The 27,405-nt window shown below is 37.1% G+C and overlaps 1 protein-coding gene across 6 annotated transcripts in view; it reads left to right on the top strand.

Annotated features, from left to right (window-relative positions):
• Positions 1-27,405, top strand: part of VPS13B (vacuolar protein sorting 13 homolog B) — a 425,154-nt gene that overhangs the window by 311,022 nt on the left and 86,727 nt on the right. For all 6 annotated transcript variants that reach the window (XM_056483011.1, XM_056483012.1, XM_056483014.1 and 3 more), the window contains exons 35-36: positions 6,284-6,421; positions 18,270-18,677. In XM_056483011.1, coding sequence (XP_056338986.1) covers positions 6,284-6,421; positions 18,270-18,677 — 546 coding nt within the window. The remainder of the gene's footprint in view (positions 1-6,283; positions 6,422-18,269; positions 18,678-27,405) is intronic.

Raw genomic sequence — 27,405 nt, 5'->3', positions numbered from 1 at the left:
AGAGAATAATAGTCCTAGGCTGGTGACAGAATTAAGGGTTACTGCTTCATGGTGGTTTACTGCTTTGAACATTGTGTAGAAATGAAGATTTTATATTGTTATGAAGCAATATGTATTTTATTTAGGAGAAGGGTTTTGTTATTAATTTTGAATAGAGCATAAAATTCACAATCTTGCACATTAAACTATCACTGTCTTTGTGAGACAGAGCATTGTACAGTGGCTGAAACACCAAATTTCATCCAAAGAACTTGGCTCCTCCAACACTAGCTGTGTTATTTTTAGCTTAATTTCTGAAACATGAAAGAAATAAGAACTTAAGAATTAAACAGGAGGAAATAGGCTATTTAAAAGTTCAGTATTCTTAGTTTATTAATTAGCAGTCAGTAGCAGCACATTCCCATCAGACCAGTCTATATGTGGGAGCATTTGGCTGCCTGGGAGCTGAAGACTCAATGGTTGTGCTTCCTCAGTCTTTTCTACAGCCAAGTCCACTGGCAAGTCAATTTGTACAACCAGGAGACTTATTAGGTTCTTGAAATGTTAATTCAGTTTTATTGTGCTTGTGCTGAGCTGCTTTATTTTTGTTTTGTAATTGTGCAGCTTGATTGCAGTTATGCTACTGCAAGGTACAGGAACTTGAAATCAAAGTAAATAAATTAATAGAATAAATTATAACTCCTTAGTAAGTGGCACTAAAAAGACTAGTTGCTCTTTGAGTTTACTTGTGAGAATCTGTAAAAATAGACTGAAAGATACTGTAAAGTGACTCTTTTTTATTAAATGCTCATCCTATATTTAACAAAAAGGCATCTGTTAACTGTTAGTTTTTGCTAACAGAGTTTTGGCCATTTTAACTTAAATAAAAGTGGGTGCAATTGTTTTGAATGTAATCTCATAAGCTGCTTTTATAAATATTTTTTTTAAATCTTTATTTGCTTTGTTTCAGGTAATGTAATCCAGATACAAAATTGCCTCATTTCCTGACCACTGTGCTCTGGGCATTCTTGAAAAATCTTTTTTCTATTTGTTTGTTTGTTTACTTTCAAAGAGGAGATTGTGCTTCTTGGTTGTTTCAAGGGAGAGAAAATTCTCAGTAAATATCTGTTATGCATGGAATTTCTTCAACTTCCGCCAACAACTCATTTGCAAAAAACAGTCATTGTGAGGCCATCCAGAATTATTTTTGCTTTTTATTTTATTTTATTTTATTTTATTTGACACCCACGCCTTTGATGGCAGGGGGTCCATGAAGAGCAGATGCAGTAGCTGAGACCACATGTAACCTCTGATCTAATGGAAAGCCTTTTCCAGGCTTTTGCATGAAAAGCAGCCCAGGCTGGCTCTGGCAGGGAGCCTGATTCACTGCCTCTCTGTCAGCCCGTGCTTCCTACATGGCAGAGAGGGATTTAAGGCTGTTTCCTAGCATAGCATTGAGGGAGTTCTGCTGGAGTGTCACCTGTTCCCCTCTGGGTATATTTATTGTCCAGTACATCTGCAGGCATGGACGAGGGGGGAGCAGTGCAGCCCCCATCCATAAAGCCAAATTGGCCTGGGAATGTGCATTCCTCAGGTTACTCTAAGTGCTCATTTTTGAGCTTCCTGACACAGCACTTGTGAGTACGCTGGCAGAAATGTTTTTCCACTTGTGTTCTTTAAATTCCAGTGGAAACCGTTTTGAAAACAAGACCAAACGTTCCACTTCAGAGTTTCAAATGCAGAGATGATTGCAGCATCCTACTGGCTTTTAAATTGACTGCAGACCAAAATGTGATTCATCCATTGAAATAAAAGCACATTGCAGAGCTCGTTTGGGCTGGGTAGCGTTCCAGCAGAGCTGCTGTCCTGCACACACGCTCAGTAGCCCTGTCCCTGTCCCTGTCCCTGTCCCCTGCCTGGGGCTGACAGGGGCTCTGGGTCCCTGAACTCCCCCCATTAAATCTTCCTCAGGCTATGCCCCCTTAGCTAGCCTGGCTGTCAACTATGAAGAAGGACAAATATTGGAACCCTGGTCAATGAGAATTTTAGACTTTCTGTGCTGACAGGCACTGACCCCCAAGAGAGCACTGCTTTTGACCTGAGGCCATGGGAAGGCTTCCAAAACTGAATGATAGAACTGGGATTATGGGTGTGTAGTTTGAATAGAAGTGTGTACTGTCACATGGCGGAACACTTAGAGTTTAAGGTTTTAGAATATAGTAATATATATAAAGCAAGATGGAGGTTTTAGGGTGGCGGCTTGTCCTTCTTCACCTTCTTCTTCATGGGTCCAGGTGCTATTGTGTAATTGGATAGAAAAATCCCCATTGCGGACTACGGGTGTTTTGTTATTGGGTTAAAAGTAAAAATAATTTAGATTTAGGCATTTCTTAATTGGACAGATTACCCTTAAAAGGTCTTGTAGAGAGAGAGCTAGAGCTCCATTTTTTAGTTTGTTAGCTTGAAGTGCTGTAGAACTCACAGTTTGTGAGACTGTAATATAGATAAGAACTAATAAACATCTAAGTCTGAGCAAGAAATACTGTCTCACACATTTAATCCTGACCCTGCCAAAAGAAGATAAAATGCGACAGACATTTTGGAGAATGAAAGCCTTCAAGATGTGTATTTTCTCCTCCCTTCCTTGTTTTTTATTCCTCTTACTCCCTGTTCTCTTCTGAAGTTTGGGGTTTGCTGTCTGCTGTTAACAGAAGCGGGGTAGCAGTTAAATCACAAGCTTGCAAACTCAAATCAAGTTTAGGAAGATATTTCATAAAGTGAAGTTTGGAGCTGAGGTCTGGATCTAAGCAAGGCTAAAAGTAGCTTTGGATGCTTGAGTGAATTAAAAAATAGCCAGAAATTTTCTTTTTTTTAATTTTTATTTTAGGGAGAAGGAAGGAAGGTAAATGTGAATAATTTGAAGGCTTCACCTTCTCAGTCTTACAGATTTTAAAATAAAGTCTTGTAATTTAAAGTCTTGACAATCTGTGATAGTTGTCTCACCATTTTTCTTTTGCTGCCACAGACAAATTTTTCACATGGTGTACAAAATAAAATTTCTGGCTGTCTTCACTGTTCCTCGCTTCTCAATCCTTTATTTTCTCTCTCTTGGCTTGCTGTGGAGTAATTCTAGCCTCTCCTTTTACTTATATATGCATCCCCTGGGTTTTTCTCCAGCATTTTCTTTATACAAATAACTGCAAATTTAAGTGTTGATTTTTGGGAGAATCATAGAAAATGGAAATGGAAATGACCTATTATAATACATTATTCAGAACCAGTTCCCTGCTGATGCATAATTGTTCCCAATTGTATATTTTATAGTGTTCTGTCAAGTGTATTTTTAAACATGCTGAATGCCTCCATCATTTTCTTGAGAGACAAGAGTCCTTTTTCTAATAGCTTTTCTCATCATAAATTCCTCACTTTTCATTCTAAAATTCCTTTTTTTCATTCAATTGCTTCTCTGTTTCCTGTGCTTTTGGCATAGGGATTGATTGAGATATTGCTTTATTCCTTTACTGATTCTTGATCCTATGAAAATTCATGGGCTGTTTTCTACCTTAGAAGGTATTTTAATGGGATACACATCTTTTGTTTGTTTGACCCTTGAGATATATATTTGTTTTACCCTCATACATTTTATTTGGAACCCCCCTCAAGTTTTTGATATACACAGGCATAGTCAATTTTGAAACCTCTGGATTTTAGCTTTCTTATCATTACACAAAAAACTTAACACTGGCATGTTTGGCTGGACAGGCAAGTCTGTTACCCAGGTTCCAAATGAACTCCATGCCATGGCCTTGGAAGCACTCAAGCTGGGTCTTTGCATGGCCCTTTGATATTATTACCTCTGATGCAGAATTGTCAGTGCAATAGTCCTGCTTTCAAAATTAGCTCAGTTTCATTTGAACTTAGAAAATACCTGAACTTAGTAAGACCAGTTCTGGGTTAAAAGTAAGTTAGTTTGTTTGACTTGCACTAATTTTGTACACTGAGGTTTCTTCATGTTGTGTTCCTAATATATGCATTTTAAATTCCTTATTATTCACATATCACAGTCCTACAGTGCTCCAGGTGATAAAGAGATGACAGTGCTGCACTACTTGGAGACATGACAGAGCAGAACAATCTCCTAAGAATCCCATGGTTGCTTTATTTTTGGTTCTGTGCTTAAGTGCTGCAGTTCCCAGTGGCCTGAGGGCAGTTTGTATAGTTAATGAAATATGTCATGCAGGGATTATCTGCTATGAAAGTTCTTTTCATGAGAGATACTTTCAGCTTGAAAGAGCTACAACTTGAAATAATTATTAGGTAATTAATAACACAAACACATACTAGGATAATAAGAGTACCTGTAAGTGTATTTCACAAAAGATGTGTTCATCTAAATGTAGTGGATTTTCTGAAAAGCTGGTGGAAGAGATAGGTTGCTATGTACAGTATGTGATGCTGTCTTCCAGAAATGAGACAAAATAATGGTATATTGCAATGTTTTATGCCATATTGGTACACCTAAGTGTTTATATTACCTAAGGGTTTATATTAAAACTTACAGATGAACAGTAATTTAGAGATTATTTCAATAAATTCAGTGATGTTCACTGAGCAATATTCAGTCATTTTTACAATGCTTTACTCTATATATTCTGAAAAACATTAGAATGTTAGCTGTTTATGAGGATCCACCAGCACAAAATATGATACTATTTTATACATCCAAGTCTGAGATAACATCCTTGTTTAGAACAACTACAAATCTGTGTTGTGGAAAAAATGTGTGCCTTGGTGGTACAGAGGATGATGATGATAATGAGTGACAGTAGTAGTAGTAGTAGTGGTAGTAGTTTCAGTATACTAGAAAAATGCCAGACACAAGATATTCCCTAAAACAGTTACTATAGAAAAGGGAATGTGCCACACCACTCTGGTTATTGTAATTAAAAGAAAAGGGTTAAGAATGATAAAAATATAGAAATTCTCATGGAAAATATACAAATCTGTTGTATGCAGTGACAGCTCTTAAATAACTGTTGAGAGCTGACTTTGTAAATGTGTAGCAGGAATGGAGGGAAGAAAAGGCTGTAATGTATATGCCATACAGTACAAATAGTGCTGTAAAGTCATTGCCTGAAAATTGATCAAATAAAAACAAAAGAATGTGCTAACTTTTGATCTTTTCCATATAGATCTAAAGTCATGATCAATTGGTTTCAGTAGGTTCTTTGAAATCACATAAGGGTTCATATGTGCCAAGTTTTATATGAATCACATGATAAGGTCAAGAAACACAAATTCCAAAGCTGACTTTATATACCCAGTCCACATATGACTGTGATACCACAATACCATATGTTGACTGTAACAGTGAGTATGTAAATCCTGTTCCTGAAAGGAATTAATTCAGTAAAACTCAAAGAAATTATAGCAGTTTTTAATTGACTGAAAAGGAGAGAATTGCTTCAAGAAAATCTCCTTAAGTTGAGGATGAGACAGACATTCAGTAATTAACATAGCAGACTCAATAACTAAAAATTATTTATAATTTAAGACCATAATGCCAGAATTGAGAATGCTCATAATGAAGGTCATGAGTCCCTAAAGATTAAAAAGCCTTTTTAGCCAACTGTTTTTGCTATGTGTGATACATGGAAAATGAAGACACAGATAGCCTGGATTGAATGGATTTAATTTTAATGTTCTTTTGTAGTGTTACACACTGATCAAAGGAACACCATTCAAGGTGGTGCCCAAGAATAGTTGCTGATTAGCTATTGAGTGAAGCTCCAATGGGAAAGATACAATTGCACTGTTGCCATGCTCTGTTCCTGAGCTCTCATAGCATACTGGGTTTTCTGCCTTTATAATTTACCTTTCTATTATTATTTTCTCTACTGAGCAATGACAATACAATCAAACAGCAGGTTTTGAGCACAGATTTTCTTGTAAGGAGTCTTTAAGTGTCATTACTTAATCATTAATTAAAGCTGAAATTTTGTGCTATTTACAGTCATCTTGTTTTATTAATGTATTTTACTCATATTTTACTTGGTTTTTTTGCCTGTTTTCTCAATTTTTTATAGTTAGAACTTTGTCCTCTTGCCCATGAGTGCATGCATTATTCTACACATGCATCTGTCTGTAGGTGCAAATGCTATGTAAACCAGTTATATTAGTGTAATTATTTACCATATTACATTTAAAACTCTTTAATTTTGTCTAGTCAATTTTGTATATAGCATTTTGTAATATATCATATTTCTAGAATATAATTAATTACTATGATGGTTATCATCTGTAGATCCTGGGAAGACTCTACCAGAAGCTCTGGATTATTGCACAAGTTGGTTGCAGACAGCAGCAGGAGAGGTAGATGCTAAAAGTGGTATTCCACCTCCTCTTATCACTGTGCAAATTAAAGACTTCCTTAATGGACCAGGTAAGTGCTGCACTTTAATCTTTCTTTTCTAATGTAATCTGTCTGTAGATGTGCACACATAGACACAGGATGGGGCCCTGAGCAGCCTGATCTGGTGGAAGGTGTCCCTTCCCATGGCAGGGGAGTTTGAAGGACATCAGCATTATGGTCCCTTTCAACCCTTATTATTCTATGACTCAATGATATCAGATAATCAGAAATGGATTATATTTCTTGTTCATGAATATGAAATTTTCCTCTAGCAATTACCCTGAATGAAAGTGAAAACTGGGGAATGGACAGTCCTGGACCAGTCATTGTTTCGAGGTCTAATTTTTAATTTTCTTCCCACAGTAAGAAAAGCTGAATTTGTCAAATTTCCAGCAGAATGAAGGCTACCTGCCTCTAGTTCTAGAAAGCTGAAATTTTATTGCAGTTGTTTTTGGAAAAGATCTTTTATAATGTTTCTGAAGATTTTTTCTAAGCCATCTTCTCTTGGGTTCTTTGGAGTCTGGATACCTGGCACTGGAAATTTCAATCACCCAAAGTGTTGATACTGTAAAATTTAAAAATTAGTGATTTTGTGTTTCTTTAATTAGTGTGAGCTGCTACCAGTCATTAAGTGAGAAGCTCTTCAGTACTGGATTTTCCTGTTCATTCAGTTACCTGTTCATGCAGTCTTACAGCACACTGTGTAATACTGGATCTGCAGCAGAATTACCTCTGCATGCCTTCAGCTGTAGCATCTGAGCACTACAGAAATGCTGATTTACCTGCACAACCTGCACATGAATGGGGGAATACTGTGCTTGCCATTTCACAGAAGACAACTGAGGCACAGGGACATTAAAGGTTTTCTCATTTTATTAAGGTTATCAATTTAAAACACACCATTTAGTTTTCCAAAGTACTTGAAAATATAGAATTTGATGTTGGAAACACAGCTCATACTGTCTTTGGGTGAAGCAGTAATTGCTTCTGCATATCAGAGCCCAAGACATCAAACTGAGTAACCAGTGAATGAGACACACATATTTGACCCCTGACTATGAATACTGTGGTTAAGTGGCTTGAAAAAATGTTTTTTGGCACACTGGCAAAACTTAACTTCCTTGAGTTTCAAGGAAACAGTAAAATATATGAGCAACCTTGTCATTGCTCCTTTTTTTGGTTTTTCATGTTATCTAAAGATATAATTTTAGAGAAGCTTTTAAAACCACTTGACAATGGGCCTTTGAATCTTCAATCCTACTACATGTTCTGCTGCCATTTGAGAAAAAAAATGGTTAATTGATAGTAATGATGGCTTTTCACTTTAATCAGGAGCAGCACAAGAGGGGTTAAGATACCTACTATCAGGGGCCTTTGATCACTGCTGCCAGAATGGTATTTATCCTTCTGCCCCCAGTTCTTATATGTTTGTCTCTCATGTTTGTCAGATTTCCATATTCCCAGACCCTTCATTTGTGCATTCCACTTCTCTCAAGGTTCTCACTGCAGTTTCCTGGTGCAGCCTTTATATTTAATTTATTACACACCTGAGGGTGTTTCCCTGATGCTGTCCTGTCAGTAGGACAGGTTCCTAGCTAAACTAGCAAATATGGAAGTTGGCACCAGCTTGCAAAGTATGTATTCACAAATAGTGTAAGTGTCCACCCCAAACTCACCAGTTCAGTTGTATCTTGCATTAGTGTTGAATCTCTCCCTTCCATAGAGTTTTGCTGAATGGGGAACTGGGAAACCATAAATTAATGCATCATAATCTTCAATCTATTTATTCTTGCAAAGCCTTTAAAACGTCAGATATTTCTTCCAGGATCTATTCTTAGCCAAAAGGCTTTTTTTCATCATCTTTTTGCTTCTAATTGGAACTATCATTACACATGACTCAATGGTAATTTCTCTGAATTTTAATGAAGTGTTTGCCAGTGTACTACAACAAAACAGCTTCCCTGTCCCTTGCAGATTTTTCTAACCTCAGCTGTTACCACTGTGAGATCCTCTTCAAATAAACTAACCTTTACCAAGAAGCCTTCCTTGGGGGATGGAGGTTTCATTGGATGAGTAATGGAAGGCTCATTCTGCATGTGATTGCGTCAGAACAGCACATGCAAAGAGTTACAAGAGCCTGACAGCTCCTCAGCAGGCTACTGGAAAATGAGTTACTAACTCCCCTGCGGGACAAGTCCCCTAACCACAGCTTCTTCCAGGGTGAGGTAGCTTGGCTGTCAGCAGGCCTGGAGAAAGTGTTACACCATCAGATCCTAGCTCAGCTGCCAGTTGTGCTTTGAGGAGAAGAACCTCAGCAAAACTCCCAAGAGCTCCTGCAAGGTCAACAAACAGTGTGTGTGATGGGAGATGGCTTAGCTAATAAATTGAATAAATAAAGGCACCGATGGGAGACGGCTTAGCTAATAAATTGAATAAATAAAGGTACTGCTAGAGTAGAGTTATGTTGCAGGCCTTGAAGGCTGTTCTTTTTTGGTGAATATCTGGCAAAAAATGCTGCTACTAGGTGACCTGTTTTCTAATGACATGATGTATGTTCCATAGTCATTTATGTATATGTGGTTTATAACTGTAGTAAGTAATTTGATGAAATGCATTGAATGTACTGGTAGGTGCTGCCTGTTGGTTACAGATGATCAACTGTTCTGAAAAGTCACCACATTTTTAAAAGCTGTGCCTATGCAGACAAAAATATGTAGCAGTTGGGATAACTATACAGTTTTCTGTTGATTTTAGGTGTTCAGAGTTGAGTGGTTTAATTGTAATGCCATTTTTCTTTCAGAATACGTTGGTGTGCTGAGGTTAAATTTCAAATCTAAGAATCAAACATGCCTATATCTTATAATGCAAAATACTATCAGGCAGTTAACAGACAAGAATCTGCAAGTGTTGCCAGTGTTTGCTGTGTTAGATAAAACCAGTACTCCTTGCAAATACTTTGTCAGCTGAAGCAGATAAGTAGATGGTGCTCCACAGAAAAATGGTATGGTTTCACCACACAGGAAACCAGGTTGTCAGTCTGTATTAGCTTGGAGATCAAAAAAATACAGCAAGTAGCTAAACTTGGAAACCACTAATTAAATGAGAATAACAGGATACATTAATGCACTTCTTGCCACATGAGTTGATTATTTTGTACATTTTTGGCAACTAAAGAAAAACTATATTTCTTCCAGATTTAAGGTAATAGGATCCTAGGAGAAATAAGCATTCATCATCAGGCCTGTGGGAGCAGACCTCAACTTTAACCCCACAACGTATTAAAGGACTATTCTTTCTCTTTTTACAAAAACTAATTATTTAAAATTTTTAAAATTCCATTTACATCACTTTACATGACCTTTTATCTTTTATATTCAGTCTGTTACTGGATTGAACATCTAATTTTGGTCTAATACATAGAAGTGAGCTATTTATTGCTTGAGCATTAGATACAATTCATTATGTGAGGAACAAATATGACCATCTTGTTTTAATAGGGTTTGAAAAATTACTGTCTTTACCTTCCAGGCCTCCTTCTGGATTTTTTTAAATCCCCTTTCTTACCTGTAAAAGATTTCTTTGATGTAGTTTTTCTGAATGCAAATGATACAAGAACATATTTATTGAGTAAAGCTTTGTACAAATTGCCTTAAAATACTTACACATGCAAATTGTGGATGCTTTCCTCTTTCTGCAGTAGTTTCTTGGGAAGGCATTGAGTTAGGTGGGAAGTAATGGGGGTCCTTGATAATTCACCTTTATAAATAATTTCTGCAGAGGACAGTATCTAAATAAACTAAGAAATGTTGTGTCCCACTGAAAGATAAAGTGAGAACTGGGAACCTTGTGGGTTTCCCTTTCATGCCAATCCCTCCACACATGATTTGGGGACCACGAGGGGCACAGCAGGGGATCTGGGCTTAGGTTCAAAAAACAATAATCAGAGCTGCCCCATGGCACTCTCGCCAGCCTTTTTTCCCCATTGTTTGCAGAGGCAACAATTGTATCCATTACCAAGGTCAGTGGTTTGGAGAAACCTGGAAAATAGCAGCTACCAGAAACCCACTAGAATAATATCTCCAGCAGGTGATAGATTAGTTGGAACAAATTGGAACCATTGCACTTCAGCAATCCTGGTTTCTTTCAAGCTGTTTTAAAAATGTCGTCATTTTAATACACAATCTCAGCCCTGCGGAACAGTCCACAGCAGGTTAATTTGAATCATATGATGTATCACTGCCCTCAGCTGACATGAGCTCCGTTCCATGTGTGAAGCCATAATAAATCCATTCCCAACCGAGGCAAATTCCCTGTGAGAAGGTGAACTAATCCAGGCCTCACACTGGCATGTTAGCCCTCCGTAATTGAAAGCAGGGCCACCTGTTCCCAGCACAGTTAGCCTATAGAGAGAAAATTAGCATTAGATCAGATACTTAATATATTGAAAAATCATTCATACTACTTGCAAGTTCAGCTGTGGGCTGCTTAGCATGACATCATATATAAACCTAGGAATGTGCCCACTTGATCCCAGTTTAACAGTTTTGTTAACCATGGTGTTTGTTAAATTTGAAAGGAGAATTTTTTGATTTAATGAGAGCTGACACGTGAGAAGGGGAACTAGCCAGGGTGCAGACTTTTCTAATTAACTCTGGGTCATTTGCAAAACTTTTGAGCTTTCTAGTAGGGTTTTTTTTCCCTTTGCTCTTTTACAAACAAGTTTTTAAAGCACTGACGCTGTAGCCATGAAATTATATTTATTTGATTAAGAGGGCAGAGAGAAATATTCCAAACAGGTGTACCAGCCTGTAGGTATTGCTTTGGACTTGACACATCTATTGTCCATAATATCAGTGTAATAATGAGTAAAACCATCGAAGTACCTTTCTAAAAACAGCCTACAACACTTATTTTAAATTTAGTTTCTTATATGCCTAAGTACAGAAAATGAAAACTGCACACTGGAGCCACATAGACAAATTGAAAAATACTTTCTTACAATCTTTTTTAGTGTATTGGCATTCTTTTAACACTTATTTCAAACGTTTGCTCCGTTTTCTGAAACCTTCTTTTTTTTTTTCCCCCCCATGTGTGTCTTAATATAGATGTATTATTCAGCAGCTAAGCAGAAAATAGAGAGTTAGTATTTATGGGTTCTTTTCTTTTCCACAAACGTGCTCCGTGACCTGGAACAATTTATTTTGTCTCACTGTATTGTGCTTCATCTTCTCTGACTCTCTGTTGAGAGAGTTAATGTTTCCCTCAGCCAAGATTTTTCTTTTATGATTGTGCCTCTCGATGCCCCCATTATAATTTTTGGCCTCACCACCCAGCCCTTGACACACTTGTGAGCTGTGTTTGGTAGCTGCACAGTTCTTGATTTCAGTCAGCATCTACTGAATAGCAGTAACCCTCCATTGTTTATTAATGGTATCTTTGGGCTTCTTGACCTACAACAATTTATCTTGGTTTACTTGTGACAGTTTTAAAAATCAATAGAATTGCATCACTCTGAGCCTTGTCTGAGATCTCAGAGCTGGGCAGTGGCTAGCTGGAGCTGTTACTGTCTGTGTGTCACCTTCATGTGACATCAGTGACACCCTAGGCCATGGCAGTAGGTGTTCCCTGGGCAGCACCTGGCACAGCTCAGGGTGACTGAGCTCCCTGAAGGCTCTGGTTTGCCATGTTGGCCTTGGAGAGCTGCTTCTGTGGGGCTGCAGCACACAGCAGTGGCTACCAGTCTCTTCTAGACTTAACTGGCATCTGTCTCACAGAAGCAGAGTGCAAGATGGACTGCAGATGGCCTCTGAAGCCTTGTCTCAAGTTTCTTCCTTGCTTTGCCTTGATCCAAATTGGGAATGATAAATTAGAGGATAAAAAACAATTCGTTTGGATTCTTCTTGCTCTTCAATTACCCTTAATTTGTGTCTCTTTTGATGCTTGACCAGACAATTGAGAACAGTACAACTGGTCTATTCTTTACATGTCTCTTTCCTATTTTCATAAATTTAATTTTTGCAATTCAGCCATTACCCTTTTGCTGAAGGGCCACCCCGACTCCAAATCAGAATCAGGGCTCAAGATTACCTTTACCTTCCTCATATTTCTTCTGTTTAAAGTCCCTGCATTAGAATGGGTGGCTGAAGGAGAAAGAATATCACTGCTGGTAAAATGTTTCATACCATTGTTTGCTCCTCTGCTGTCTAGGACTAGGAAATTAAATAATTTAAAGAGTTTAGGATAAATAATTGTTTTTTCTATAGAAGTACTGTATATTAAGAAGTTTAATATTTTACAATCTCTTTGGGGAAGGGGAGAGTGAGATCCATGTCCAACCTCAATGTGAAAGACCTGGCCTATTCTGTATTAGCTGTGAGAAGTAAGAGATCCACTGCTCAATGAAGGTTATAAAAAATGAACCAATTCTTAGAAAATGGCATGTTTTTCTCTCTCACATTTCAACATTTCTCGGCCTTTGGAAAGATCCCAGTCGTATCAATAATAGAATCATTAAGGTTGGCAAAGACCTCCAAGATCATCAAGTCCATCTTTTGACATAAGACTACCATAGAGCTAAACCATAGTCCAGTCATTTCTTGAATACTTCAAGGAATGGTGACTCTACCACCTCTCTGGGCAGCCCCTTCCAATGCCTGACCACCCTTTTGGAAAAAATTCTTCCTGAGCTGGACTTCCCCCAGCACAATTTGAGGCCATTTCCTCTTATCCTGCCTCTGGTTGCTTGGTAGAAGCCACTCCCCACCTGGCTCCAGCCTCCTTTTGGGAAGTTGTAAAGACCAATAAGGTCCCCCTGAGCCTCCTTTTCTCCAGACTAAACAACCCCAGCTCCCTCAGCTGCTGTTCATAAGATTTACTCTCCAGACCCTTCACCAGCTTCACTGCCCTTCTCTGGACTCTCTCCAGCACCTCAATGTCCTTTGTCTGGTGAGGGACCCAGAACAGGATACAGCACTTGAGAAGTGGCCTCAGCAGTGCCCAGAACTGGGGACAGTCCCTGCCCTGCTCCTGCTGGCCACACTATTGCTGACACAGGCCAGGGTGCTACTGGCCTTCTTGGCCACCTGGGCTCACCCTGGCTCATGTTCAGCTCCTGTCCACCAGCACCCATGGGTTCTTTTCAAGGAGCAGCTTACCAGACACCTTCCCAGCCTGTAGCACTGTATTGTTGTGACATGAGTGCAGGACTCACATTTCACCTTCTTGAACCTCATTGACTTGGCCCATTCATCCAGCCTGTCCATATTCAGCTTATGACTAATTTTCATGGCATTTACTTTCTGGTATTTAAAATTAAGAAAATACTACAGTAGTTTTTAAGTCATATAAGAAGTAACACTGTGTACATTAACTTATGGCATATATTAGAATAAGCCCACTGAAGCTTCCAGCTCCAGTAAGAGCTGGAATTTATCTGGAGCAACATGCTAGGAGCTTTTGTTATTTTTGTGTTGCTTATTCATCCTTAATCATCTGAATAAAAAGTCCTTTTGAGTAATATCATTATCCCAAGTTCACAGATGAAAATTATATCTTCCCAATACAAATTTGAATGTTACAGAGAACAAGGGTAAAATACTTATAACCCTGCAATTTTTTATCTGAAGCTCTAAGTAATAAAATGACAAAGAAAGAAATTGTTTCAGACAGAAATTTCAGAATGCTGCTCATAGGTTTTCTTTTATAGTTGTTATGATTTAGTTCAAACAGGCCATATTGAATCCATTGGGTTTTTTGTAATAGATTTCAAAATACATAATAAATGTAAGTAATATGATGACTAATGGGTCAAGTGAAGTTGGAACTTTTAAAATGAGAAAATAGCTGGAAACGGTTTTCAGGAAACTATTCCAGTTGATTTTGGTCCCCCACAAGGTGTACATTAACATAAAACTCCGTAGAATCGCCTCTGGGACCTGAATTCCCTCTCTGATTTCATTATTCCAAAGTGTTTCTTTTTCCTTCACTGTTAAGTCATCTCCTGGTGTGGTGGGAGCATATAATAAGTGTAATTTATTTATATTTATCTAATCTCCTTTTAACTCATTAGTTATTTCATCATTCTGTTTCCTGGTTACTGTTCAGAAAGTTGTGACAGCTAATTAGAAACTAATAATTGAAATACATGAATTTACTGGGTAATCTAAAGAGAAGTAGGGAAGAAATTGAGGAAGAGAAAGAGCAATTCAAATTCAACACTCAAATGCTATACTGTAATCAAAAATTGCTTTGATACCATCTAGTTCAGTTTGCTTTAAGCATAACAGAAATAACTCACTTGATGCAGTCTATTTGCAAGCACAGTAATTTTTTCACTTTTTTCTGGCTGGAAATAGATAACACCTGGCAAAATAAGTTATTGCTAATACGTCATAAATCTGAAGAATGCATTGAGTTATAATTTTGGTAGCCAGTCACTAGTAGGAAAAGGAGAAGCTGATGTAATTGAGGAGTTAAAGGTGACTTTGAGCTACCTTTTGCTCTCTTAATTCTGATGTAATTTTGGGCAGTTCAAAGAGTTGGTTGAGTTACAGGAAGACTGTGTTTTCCTACGGGTATAGAATCTGCACAGTGTTATGTTCTGTTCTTCCCAAGGTGTTTAAAACAATCTAAAAAAACCTGTTACACTTGGATTTTGCACCCCAAACATTTTATTCCAGTTGAATCTGTGTGACTCATTGATTTTAAAGCTTCTTTTTGCCCCTTTTGACTGAAGCTGCTGAATATCTATCTTAATTAATTCCTATAAATAGCTCTTCATATTTCATCTGTTTTCATTGTTCTGTCCATCACTTAAATATATTTTCCTTAGAAGGAATGTTAAAGTTTCTTTTACATTTCTAAGGATAAAGTATAAAAAAGGTCAAAGACTAAAGATTGCTCAATTGTGGTTTTTTTTCCCTTTTTGAATGTTCTACTTAAAATACCAAAGAATCTCTTTACATGATGTTTAACCCTTTGTAAAAATAACCTATATCATTATGAAATAGTTAAAATATTTGCAGTGAAGGTTCCAAAGTTACCTTTTCTGCAATTGTGCTTCTGGCTACCCCCACATTCTCTCAGGGCTGATTGACTGGATAATAATAACTTCATACAAAACTTTGTCAAGTTATCAGTCATGACAAGATTTTTCTGTGTGACATGCACAGTTTCCAAACAGAAAAGAGGGAAGTCATTTGCATTTCTCTGGTGTCCTGCTGGCCCTTTTTTATTTCTTTCTTGGATGAGTGGCCAAGAGCAGTGATAAAGCACAGGGCCAGGTGCCAAGCATGTTCCACCACTGAGCTGCCCCAGCACCCTGTGTCTCCCCTGCCCTGGCCGAAGGAAGCCCCAAAAAGAGCTTCTGCCATTGTGCTCATCTCCTTTTCCATCTTTCACATTCAGTTTGGGTGTATTAAGTTTTGGGTTGAGCCCTTGGCACCTGTTGAGTCAACTTTGGTCTAAGAAGTTTTTGGGTATCAGGGAGGTTTCTTGGTTTTTTCCTCTCTTCTGGGCTTCTTTTCCTATTACCATAGGAAAGTGCTGGCAATTAGATGTGTATTAAATAAAGCAATTAGATGTGAAAGTTGCTGTACCAAGGAGTAAGGGTTCTCCTTTACTAACTTAGAAATGTAATTATTTAGCAGAAAGCAATAAATAACTTCTATTCTATTTTACTCCTTTATTTTACTGCATTACTAAGGGAGAAATTCAAATTGATAAGGCAGTTGTTTGTATGATATTTTAACATTTCATATTAAAAACACTCCTTTTCATTTGAGTATTGTAAATTATTTAATATCATAATGTCACATGGGTCTCTAATTTCTTCCTAACTCCTTTCTCTGTTCAAAGGAAGGAGAGGCTGTCTGCATAAGAGAGTGATGTCTGCATAAAAGGCAGGCAAATCTTGGGGTATCCCAAGTGCCAAGAGTGTGGGGAGTTTTTCCAAAGTGTTGATATTTTTTATTTCCATGGTTTTAAGTATAATTTTAGTACATAAGGATTTTGAAAAATCTTCTGAGTTGATCTTGTGTGGTTTTGGATGCCTGAAAATCTTCACAGAATCACTGAGGTTGGAAAAGACCTCTGAGATCATTGAGTCCAGTCTTTGATCAGCACTGTGTCATCACTGAGTGCCATCTCCAGTTGCATCTTGAACACTTCCAGGGAAGGTGACTCCATCACCTTCCTGGGCAGCCAATTCCAGTGTTTAACAACCCTTTCCAATCCTGATTTCTTCTAATGCCCAGCTTCCTAACTTTGGAACTCACCTTCCTGCTAGGCCCATGCTAGAGTTTTGCCAGTTCCTAATTTGGTGTGGAAGGCTTTCAGTGCAAGAGAAAGCATTTTCAGAAAACCAGTAATTAAATTTCTAAGTTAAAAATAGCTTTTCAGTCTTACATTTCAGTTAGCTGTAGCTTGTGGAGTATTACAGACATTTTTCTAACATTGTTTTCTTTTTTTTAATTCAGCTATGACAGATTTTACACAGCCATTGATAAATTTCTCTTATCTTTGTAGAAAATGTGCCAGATATTTTTGAGAGGAGAGGATCAGAAAAGTACTTTGTTATGTGCCTGTGATGTCTCTGAAGTTGGTGTAAACCTGTGCCTAAAAGCAGCTCTGAAACTCTGCCCCTACATTCCTTTATCATTGGTGTAAAAATTTACTTAAAGAATGGGAGAATCGAGCTCATTAGTTTGCATCAATCTTGAGTAAGATGTGAACCTGGACAACTTGAAACTAGTTTTGATGAAATATTAATTTATCTGTGTAAAACCTTCAAGAGAGTGTTTCCTGTATATATTTATAATGAAACTCGAAACTAAGTAGTGCTGTTTGAGCATTTAATCTAGTTTAGATATATGCACAGAATTTTAATCACTTTTGGTTCTTGGGTTTGGGGCAGTGGCAGTCAAACAGCAAAGGGAAAAGCACTTTTCCCCTAACCAGAATGGCTATCTTATTACTGGTCAAAAACTGAATTTGAAATGAAAAATCCTAAAAACTAAGTTAAAAGCTGGATTTCTGTAAGAAATTGTTACTGTAGCACAGAAATAAGTTTCAGTCTTCATAAAATCCTGCTTCCTATCTGTGAAATAATTCCTACATCTCAGCTACCAAAATACCACTAATAACAATGTTGTTCATATTAATGATTCCTAAAACTTCTGTGAGTCTTTTAGTAGTCTGAGAAACACCAAAATCTTTTTTGGTGAGGACATGAAAAACATTTTACAACTAAGAATGATTTTTAAAAACATTTGAAAGCGATACATTATTCCAATCTCCCTGGAAAATGAAGAAATCTAAACATGCCTCAGTTTTTGTATTTGCTTTTTATTTCACATTTGATCTTGAAAATGCATTGAAGACTGCTGCATATGAGCTGTGTAGGAAACAACACAATACACATGTTATTCACTCATTTAAATGTGTTGAAAATGTTCACTGTTGGCTTTGGAGTTCAGTCAAATAGTTCTTCTGGATATAAAACTCAAGAGAATGTGAAGTATATTTTTATTCTGACACAAAGGAACTAATATATCTACCCTCCTACACACTCAAAGTGTGTGTCTTTCAGATAGCTGTGGTGATCCCTGGGAAGAAAAGAGAGAAAATCCACATCGTGCCATGTTTCTTCCTTTAGAACTGTATATAGTGATGGCTGCTTATAGTATTTTTCATAATATTTTAATTCAGATTGATTGCTAAAAATATTGTTTTGTTATGTTTTAACATTGATTCAGTCCTTGTAATGAAACATGTAGTAATATGATGGAAAAGCTATTTCCACACAGTGCCTAAATTTGCAAACAGCTTGAATAATTGCACTATAGCTTATCATATTTCTTTCTCCAATTCTCCCCTACAGCTGATGTAAATGTGGACATATCAAAACCTGTAAAGGCAGATCTCAGTTTTTCCAGACTTGACCAAATAAACCAGTTCTTGAAGAAAATCATAGTCACAAATGAAGATGTGCCCAGGAAGGAGGCTGCTTCATCAGCTGGCATTATTCCAGATGAGGATGTCACTTTGATATCCAGACACTCCAGCACAAAGGACTTTCTACCTGCAGTGCACCCCAACACTGTGCAAAAGGCTTCAGTGCAAGAAAACCTGTGGCAAGCCCTTTCCTGCTTCCAGAAAATTTCCATTCACACAGTTCAAATGGTTGTTTTGATGGAAACCATCCCACACCCCAGTAAACCTTGTTTGTTGGTCTCTGTTTCAAGCCTCAGTGGGAGCCTGAATATTAAAAGTGGACATAAAACTGCAGGTAAGAGGTTTTTTTTTTTAAGTTGGAAGAGCTACTGGTTTGTGTAAGGGGTGTTCTAGTGACCATTTCAGAGTGTGGGGCATTGCAGGGACCTGCTCCAGCCAACATCATAAATCCACAGCAGAAAATAGCAAATCCCTGATAGGCTCTATTACTTGAGTTTTCCTTTCTGAGAGGGAGCACCCAAGAATGATTAATTCTGTAGTTAATATCCCCTAGCTTGTAATTACTAATTTATTAATGGAATTCTGGCTGAAATAGTTGTTATGAGACCTGCTCCTCTGGTATTCTGATAATTTAGCACATAATTCAAAGGCCAAAATTTTGGCAGTTTTCACTCTAACTAGATTTTTTTCTTAGGACCTTTATTTCTGTCTTTTAAAAATGTAAAAATAATTGTTCAGAGCCCTGACAGGTGCTACTATGTAAATATTGGGTCATGCTGTTATTCTCCTCCAGATTTATGAAGTTTTCAATTTTTACATGTTTCCTCTGCACACCTGAGAGTCACACAGGGAAAACAGGCACTCTGGCCTCATTACTGAAGCATTGCAAGGAAACTTTACACCTCGGCTACGATTAACCAGATAGCAGAGACTCATTTAAAATGAGATATTTTGAGTGTCATTGTAAATTGTTTTATTAGTATTTCAATAAAATTAATAAGGTATATTTCCATGGTGTGGAGATGAGCCAGATGTAGGTAGTTGGAAGAGTAGGTTGTGAGGTAAAAGTCTCTAGCTGAGAGGAGCAAGTTGCTGGCCAATTGAGGTCGTGATTTATTTCTTTTTCATCAGAAATATTTTTCCTCAGGCCAAAAAGTTTCAGTTCTTCTTTATTGTTTTAGAAGTTAAAAATGAAAAATTTAAGGTTCATAGGACATGAAAACTCATGAAAGTGCCAAGGCCTGAAACTTTTGATTTATCCATTAATAAGCAGCAGGGCAGCAGGAACAGTGCCTGTGTTCCCACGCTTTTCCATTCGGATCACAAGTCTAGAGTAGAAGGCACTGCAACTGAGTAAAAGCCTTTGGAGTGTGCTGTAAATGGTTTTGGTTTTGTTTCTGTGTAATAATCCTCTTCCCTTCCATCGGTTCCCCTCTGTCATTTGTGCATTATCTGTCCCATGGTACGCAATGGTGTCCACATCATGCCTCGATACATCAAAGCTGGGCTGCTCCGACTGTTCTGTAAAGCAATTTGGCAAACTCACACTGTCTTGCACTTACCCTGGAGGTTTTCATCCTCCCAGAAGGAGGACGTACCTTCCTTGCATGTTAAGCCTCAGAAACATTTTCAACTATGAAGTTCTGTTTCTGAATTCTTCTGGCAGTCCGAGGAGATCAATCTTTATTTTATGTGTTATAAGCCATACATGAATCTTCAGTATGGTCATAGTCTGGCAGGCATTGTGAAGTGGAGCAATACTGATGTCAAATCTAATGAAAATGGACATTAGTTATTCTATATAAAGAACTTCCATAACCAGACAATTAATAGAAACCAACGGATGCTTTTCATGTTTCTTTCCAGTTAAAAATGCTTGATCTCTACGTTATAAGAAGAAAAATACTTCTGCATGAGGCTTTTCACTGTTGTGGTGCAGTAAATTCAGTTTTAATTAGAGCAAAATACACAGTTCCACAATACTGATTTAAATTGTCAAAAAAAAATTTTAATTACTTGGGTTTTTTTTTTACAGTTCTTAATCTGAATTTAAAATGCTGATAGAAACCAAAGTGGAAATTACGACTTCAGAAGAGAAGATATAATACTCAGTGTGAGGAAAATGGTATTATAATCTTAAGTCAAAAAATCCTTTAGAAGAATACCACAGTTGCTAACTAGATTTGTTTTTTTAATTACAAAAAAATTATGCAAGCTAACTCAATTTTTAAAAGTTTGCTGCTGTGTCTTGAGAGAAAGGAGCATTTAGATATCTCAGTTCTTCACTACTGTTCTTTTTATAAAAAGTTTTATAGCTACACCTTTTGAGCTGAACAGGATTAATGTCAGAGGTTTTTTTTAATAGAATGAAACTAATATGTGAATACTTCACTGTGTCTTTGATTTTACAGTCGAATAACTATTGTGACCATCTGCAGCAGCTGCATTTTACGAATTATTTGCTGAACCAAGCTAAGCACAATGACAAAAGTAGTCATCTCAGATGTACTGTTAAAACAGAGGAAGAAAAAGGAGCATTGCTTGCCTTTTGTACAGTATGGCCATCTGCTGTACAGATGTTATTATATAGAATGACTTCAGATACAATAATTGTAGAAAATTTTCATTAAAACCTCAACAATTTGCACTTGTTTACTTGAATCTGCATAACTCCCCAGTGAGACAACACAATATGCTTGGGGTTTCTTTGGTTCTCACTAGCTTACTCTTTGATCCTTTTTGATGTGCTGACTTTAATAAACAGAGTTAAAAACACTGTTCAAAAACATAATGGAAAAAACTACAAAGGAACAATTATAGCAGTAGAAACTACTCTAAACCCTTACTTACGCAAGCTATTTTTAGTGAAATATGGTTTTTTACACGTTTTATGTGGCAGTGTTTTATAAACAGTGTAAACGACTCCTTTTCCAGATGAGTTTTAATGCAGGTGATGAAGTTGTTTTGTAAGGAATCCTATTTGCTAGGAATTATTGAGCAAAAATAACCTCACAAGAATATAAATTGTCGGCATTTTTACTCCCTTATAGGGGGAAAATAAGAGTGCATGACCTTGTGTATTGCTTTCATTTCTTTTTAGCTGAAATTAAAAAGAAAGCTTGCTATCCAACTTTTTTTTTTTTTTAATTATCAGTTTTCCCTCTGGAGTTTACTGGTTTAATCATGGAAACTAAAGAACATTCTGGTTTCATTTTTCTTCTGAATTTCTTAAGAAACTAAAAAGTTTTAGCTTCTGAAAAACAGAGGGGCTAATTAGTTGAATGATTTCACTTCTAACAAAATAAATTGTAAGTGTTGAACACTCACATTGCAATTGGATCAAACTAAAACACCTCTATTTCTATATATCCTGCTGCGCTGTTGTACAACTCCAAACCTTTAGTGTGTCAAGGGACTTCATTTTTTGGACATTTTTCAGGTTTTAGTACAACAGTTACTTATAACAACATGGTTACTATTTCTGTTAGAATACTTATGTTCCCTTCTGTACTCATGGTTAAATACTCAGTATTTTGGTTTTAGTAAAGTAATACTGTTGTAGGCTATGTTGCAGTGTACTGGCACAAAAAGAAAAAATAATAAAACAAAACAAAATCCCTTTAAGGAAAAAAAAAAATAATTTTACTTTAAATGAGGTTACCAGTTTTCCTGATGCCCTTAAGGGTAGGACTTTGTCAATAAAACAGTTATCTCTAGTAATTTTATACTTTGTGGCTTGGAGTTACAAGTTAAAACTTGTACCCACTTTTGAAATACCAAACAGTTAGCCTGGCAGCTTATTTGTATTGTTGATGAAAATCCCAACTCCAAGAACTGTTGTTAAACCTGGTGCAGTGATTTTCGTCCTCTGAAGTACGTGGCATCTCCACAACTGCTTAGAGCTCGAGTCCCATGTACCCAGTCAGATCTGAGATTGCTGGGTGCAGTGCTTGAGGTGTGTGACTCACTCTTTAACTGTCAAAGGGCATTAGAATTGAAATAGGTTTTAGCAAGAAATACTAGAAAATAGAATGCAATTCTAAACATATGGCTTACAGTTAGTGTAGGTTTGTAGTTGAAATTAGCACTACCTACCTGCCAAAAGAGCAGATAAATTGAGAGAAGTTGAGGACCATTCTTTCCCCAAAGTGAAAGACAGCAAGAAGCCTGTAGCCTCTCTGTGGAGCTTTATTTTACTCTGGCTGGACACGGGAGGGAAGTCGTGCTGCTCTGTGCCTGAACTGAGAGAGTTACAGACATGAAATATTCCAAAGATCATACACAGAATTCCCCAGCCCTTTGTCCCATATGTAGAGATGATTACTTTAGCATATAAATAAGGGGAGAAAAAATAAACACCAGTTGAGCTTATGATAATTGCAAGTATTTTTACTAAACCTGAGAATAATTACATACTTGAGATACTTTACAGAACTTTTGGAAATTAAATGCAGATATGAATTGGTATAGCACAAAGACCAAACTTCAATTTGGAGTTAACTAACTCCCTCGAGAAAACTCTGCTAAGGCGTTGTCATAGCCTTTGGATGCTGCAGATATGCAAGTTAGCCCATGGGGAAATAAAACTTTAAATTAGATATGACTACCTAAAATAATATGCAGCAGTAACAAGCCATTTACAACACCCAGAAGGCGTTTGTTACTTTTAGAAAGAAATATAAACTCTTTCCAACACTTGAACAATAGGAAATTAATTCTCTGTCAGTAAAAGCCAGAGGACAAACTAAATATTTAAATGGCCACTGAGGACTGAGGTGGAAGTGCAGCTTGTAGACAGCTATACAAATCACTAACAAACCTTAATGAATATTGGGTGTGGGCATCAGGGTCCTGTCAGATTTGACACCGTGTCCCAAGTAGCTTAAACCCAACACTCAGGGAAAGGTGGAGACCTCATCAGGTCTCCAACATCTGGGATTTTATTTGTCATTTTGGCATATCCTGCAAGCGCAAAAGAAAGAGTAAAAGGGGATTATCCTGACAATGAAATGAGTTACTGAATCTTGTGATAATGAAAAGCAGAAGAATTCTAATTCCTTTCTATAGTCCCTGAGGTGGAGGTGCGTTTATAGTTCTGCAGGAGTATAATGTAGGAGGGAAGAACAGATGGCCTAAAATCCATGAAACAAGACTCCATCTAATCCCAGGACTGAGTACCACTATTAATCCTGGTCAGATTCCCTACTGATACTTTGTAATAGGGTTCAGAATTGCTACTGATGAACTAGCGCCTACCCTTCAGAGGGTAAAAAAAAAGAATAAAAAGTTCCTGGTAGATTGTTTATTCTAGACACTGTGCACTAATTTTGTAGAACAATCTGAATAACTCAGCTTTAAAAGTATTTCAGATGAAATTTGATTCAGAACAAATATAGTTGTGTTTTTAATCTCTTCAGCTTTTATTGTTCATTACATATTATTATTCATTACATATTTTTTGAGACTGGAATTTCTTTTGATAGTGGGATCCCAGTGCTGTATGTGGCAGTAGTAGGTGACACATTATTTACATAGAAGTCAATTTAGTAGACTGTTTAAATTCATGAGAAAGTAGATATAACAGTGAAAGCTGGATGTTTTCTTTTTACATATTGTTTTCTGTGATGTTCTTCTAGTTCAATCTTCACTTTTCAGTGTGAGGTATAGAACACTTAGTCTTAGGGACTTATAGACTTATATAGCCTTATAGTCTTAGGGACCAGTTCCTTAAACTGTTTAAATTATACTGACGTTTCTTCTTTTTCCATGTCAAGAATATTTTTATGGGATGCAATCACCAGCTTGCTGCCCAGACAAAAGGTGCAGTTTCATAGGAAATTCAGGTTACTGTAGCCACACATTTCCACACGCTGCCTTGTGCCAGCTCAGTTACTCAGGTAGCTGATCATTGGATTGAGGCAGGGCACCCGTTTTTCTGAAAACCAAACTAATAATAAAGTTTGCAGCAAGATTGACTCCTTCATCTGGCTCACTGAACATGTACACTTTAATGACCATGCTGGCACAAATGAGAATACAGAGAAGTATACAAAGGAGGAAGGATTGAAGGGAGAGGACTGGGATAAGCCTGGACTTGGACTGTCCTTGATCCTCAGGAGCACATCCCAAGAGTGCAGGGAAACCTGTTTGGTTTGTGTGGCCTGGGTGTATCTGTCAAGCCTTGGACTTCCACAGTCATGACTGACTGGGTTATAGAGGCTCAAATAGAGCTCAGCTGCTGCCAGGCACTGTCTTCACGATGGTTTATTTATAAAGATAAGTTACCCTCTAGTTCATGGACAATTTAGTTTACTAAAGCAGTTAAAATTCACTGAATCAAGTGTAGAGCCAGAGGAGCAAGACATCAAAGCTGTAACTCTAAGTCAACTTTGTGGTGATTATATTGGGATGCATTTTGTGTGGCATCCACTATTTTCAGTGGATTCAGTGTCTGATTTTTCAGTTATGCTAAGTATCTACAACTTTAAAGATCAGTGACATTTGTAGATACCAGCTATCTCCTGCAAATAAGCCAAAGTTTTCAACCAGCCACCTAAAATTAAGGTGCGAAAATGCATAGATCTTTTTTTAAAGAACATTCCCATGTCCATCTGTAGAGCTGGAGTAAGAATGTTTAGCTGTTTTTCTGAAACCTGGTGGTATCTAAAAATAAAATGTTTATTATAAAAGAACCAAGTACTACTCATATCAATATAGCACTCACTTTTGAAAGCAAGACTCACAGATGCAAAATGAACACTATTTTTGTTGGTTTATATTATGCATTTTTCTCCACCTAATTGGAACAACATAAGTCAATATGGAGCTTTACAAATATATTCTAAATTATTGTACTCCAAAGACAGCCTTGACCAATATTAATATGCCTGCTGTGATCAGGCATCACAAGATCCAAAATTACCAAATCACCAAGTGAATTGAGATTTTCAGTTATTTAGTATGCACTAGTGTAATGAACATGATGTACCTGCCCACTTATTCTTTAAGGGAGATGAGCTCATTTCAAATAGATAACCATCTTTGACTTCTCTTCTGATTCATCACTGACCTGAACTCCATTTGAACCTTGTTAGACACAAAACAAGCAGGATTCCTGGCCTGAGCTATAAAATATAATTAAGCCCTTTTGAAATGATGTGTAAAAGAACATAGCTTTACCCCTACTATAACTACTACCACCACCACAACCAATAAAGTTAAATCAACCACTGCCTGTAATGGATTAAAATAATAAATGTTCCTGGATTTTAGTGTTTGAAGTACTTGAAGAAAGCAGGCTCCCAGCAGCCAGCACTGCTGAATGCATGGGGACATTTATTAGTGATGAATTCAAGGGTTTTGCCTGTTTAAGATCATTACTTTCTGTTTACCGTGTGTTACACATCTCATGTTTTTACAGAGCCCATATGTGTCCCAATGTAATGCTGAAAAACTCTCTTTCACTAAAGAATAGCTAATTGCTAACATGCAAGTATTGTTCTCATGGGGAGAATGAACCATCATAAGATTCAGCTCGATACTAATGAGAAATCCAGTGCGGTCAGTGGATTGTTAACTAAATCTTTCCTGGAAAATTGTTCTTAAAATTGTTCTTTACTATGCCTTACCATTTGTTTGCTACTGCTGTTTCTAGACTTGAGTAAATTGGCTGGCTCTTAAATTAACTGCAGTATTTCCCCTGTAATTATTTTCACAGCTTTGTTACCCTTTCTTCTCAGAAGATGGTTTGTCAAGAATACTTGTCAACAGAGCATTGTAAACTGTATTATAGCGACTCAGTTTGTTATGTATCTACTGTTTTCTTAAGAGGAAAGAATTGTCTAGATACTTGTACCAATATATTTGATATAACGGCATATTTACATTTTTATAGCTTTCTTGATGGCACTGACAATCTGAAAATAGCTACTGAAGTTACAAATGTGAAGAGTGAATGTTCAGAACCAAATATCACAGATTATTACTTTATTAGAAAGTAGTAAGGAAAACCAGTTGATCTTCAGCAGCAAGATTATATCTGTGCCACCCAGGCATGGAGGACCCATGGGAGAGCCTGGATTTCTTCCTTCAGAGGGTACCAGGATCCCTTGGATGGGAATACATTCCACAGGCTGCTGCTGGTGGTGAGACCTTATCACCCACATGCCTCTGAACCAGCATGGCTGGATCTGTGCTCTGGGACACACTCCTGCTTCTGAGCTGCCCCAAACCCAGAAAAGCAGTTTTCTTCATAGTGCTATTGTTTGTAGCAAAGCTACTGGCTTTTCAAAAGAGCTAAGTGCCAGTTCAGTGCCATTTGCTACCTTTGTTAAAATACATGTGTTTTCATTTTCTTAATTCTTTTGTCCCCTATTTGAAGTTTGACAATTAAAATCATGTTCTGTGTTGTATTAGGTGACAGTGCAGTGAACCAAACAACATTTGCAGCTAAGGAAGAGCAAATGCACTGGGAATAGAAGGAAAAAAGCTCCTTCTGTATTTCTACTCATTTCATTTGGAGTTGATTCAAGTATCAGCACTGAAATATTTTTGAAAACAGAAAGTCTATAGTGTATGTCAAAACATTGTCTTTCCCTTTGTTAACCAGGAAAAACAAACAGAGCTCTTTCTTAATACCCATATTGCTCAAACCCTAAGTTATCATTACTATACAACAAGGATTGTTTTTATATATTTGCTGCATCTATTCAAATGGGCCAACTCTTCCTTTTACTATTCACACAAATGGATTTATGCACACACAGCAGTTTAACAAGGGTGAAGCCTTCTATTACTGACATATGCTAATGCAACTCTACTATAATTATATATAAACCCTAATCTAACGGTGTAAAACTGTATTAGGGTACTCAAATTCTGTGAGATGTCTTTGTAAATCTTAGCATAAATCAAGTATTTTACTGAATGAAAAAAGATGTTAGAACATCAAAGTGACTTTAGGTAAAATTTTTTCACTGTTCTGTTCTAATGATCTCCACCTTTAATTTTGGAGCAAGGTAATTTCTTGAACTTGACAAGCTAGCTATTTTTCAACCCTCCTA

Source organism: Oenanthe melanoleuca, chromosome 2, assembly GCF_029582105.1.
Source record: "Oenanthe melanoleuca isolate GR-GAL-2019-014 chromosome 2, OMel1.0, whole genome shotgun sequence".
NCBI lineage: Eukaryota > Metazoa > Chordata > Aves > Passeriformes > Muscicapidae > Oenanthe > Oenanthe melanoleuca.
Note: the sequence above shows the minus strand (reverse complement) of the source record. Positions and strands in the feature narration are given on the sequence as shown.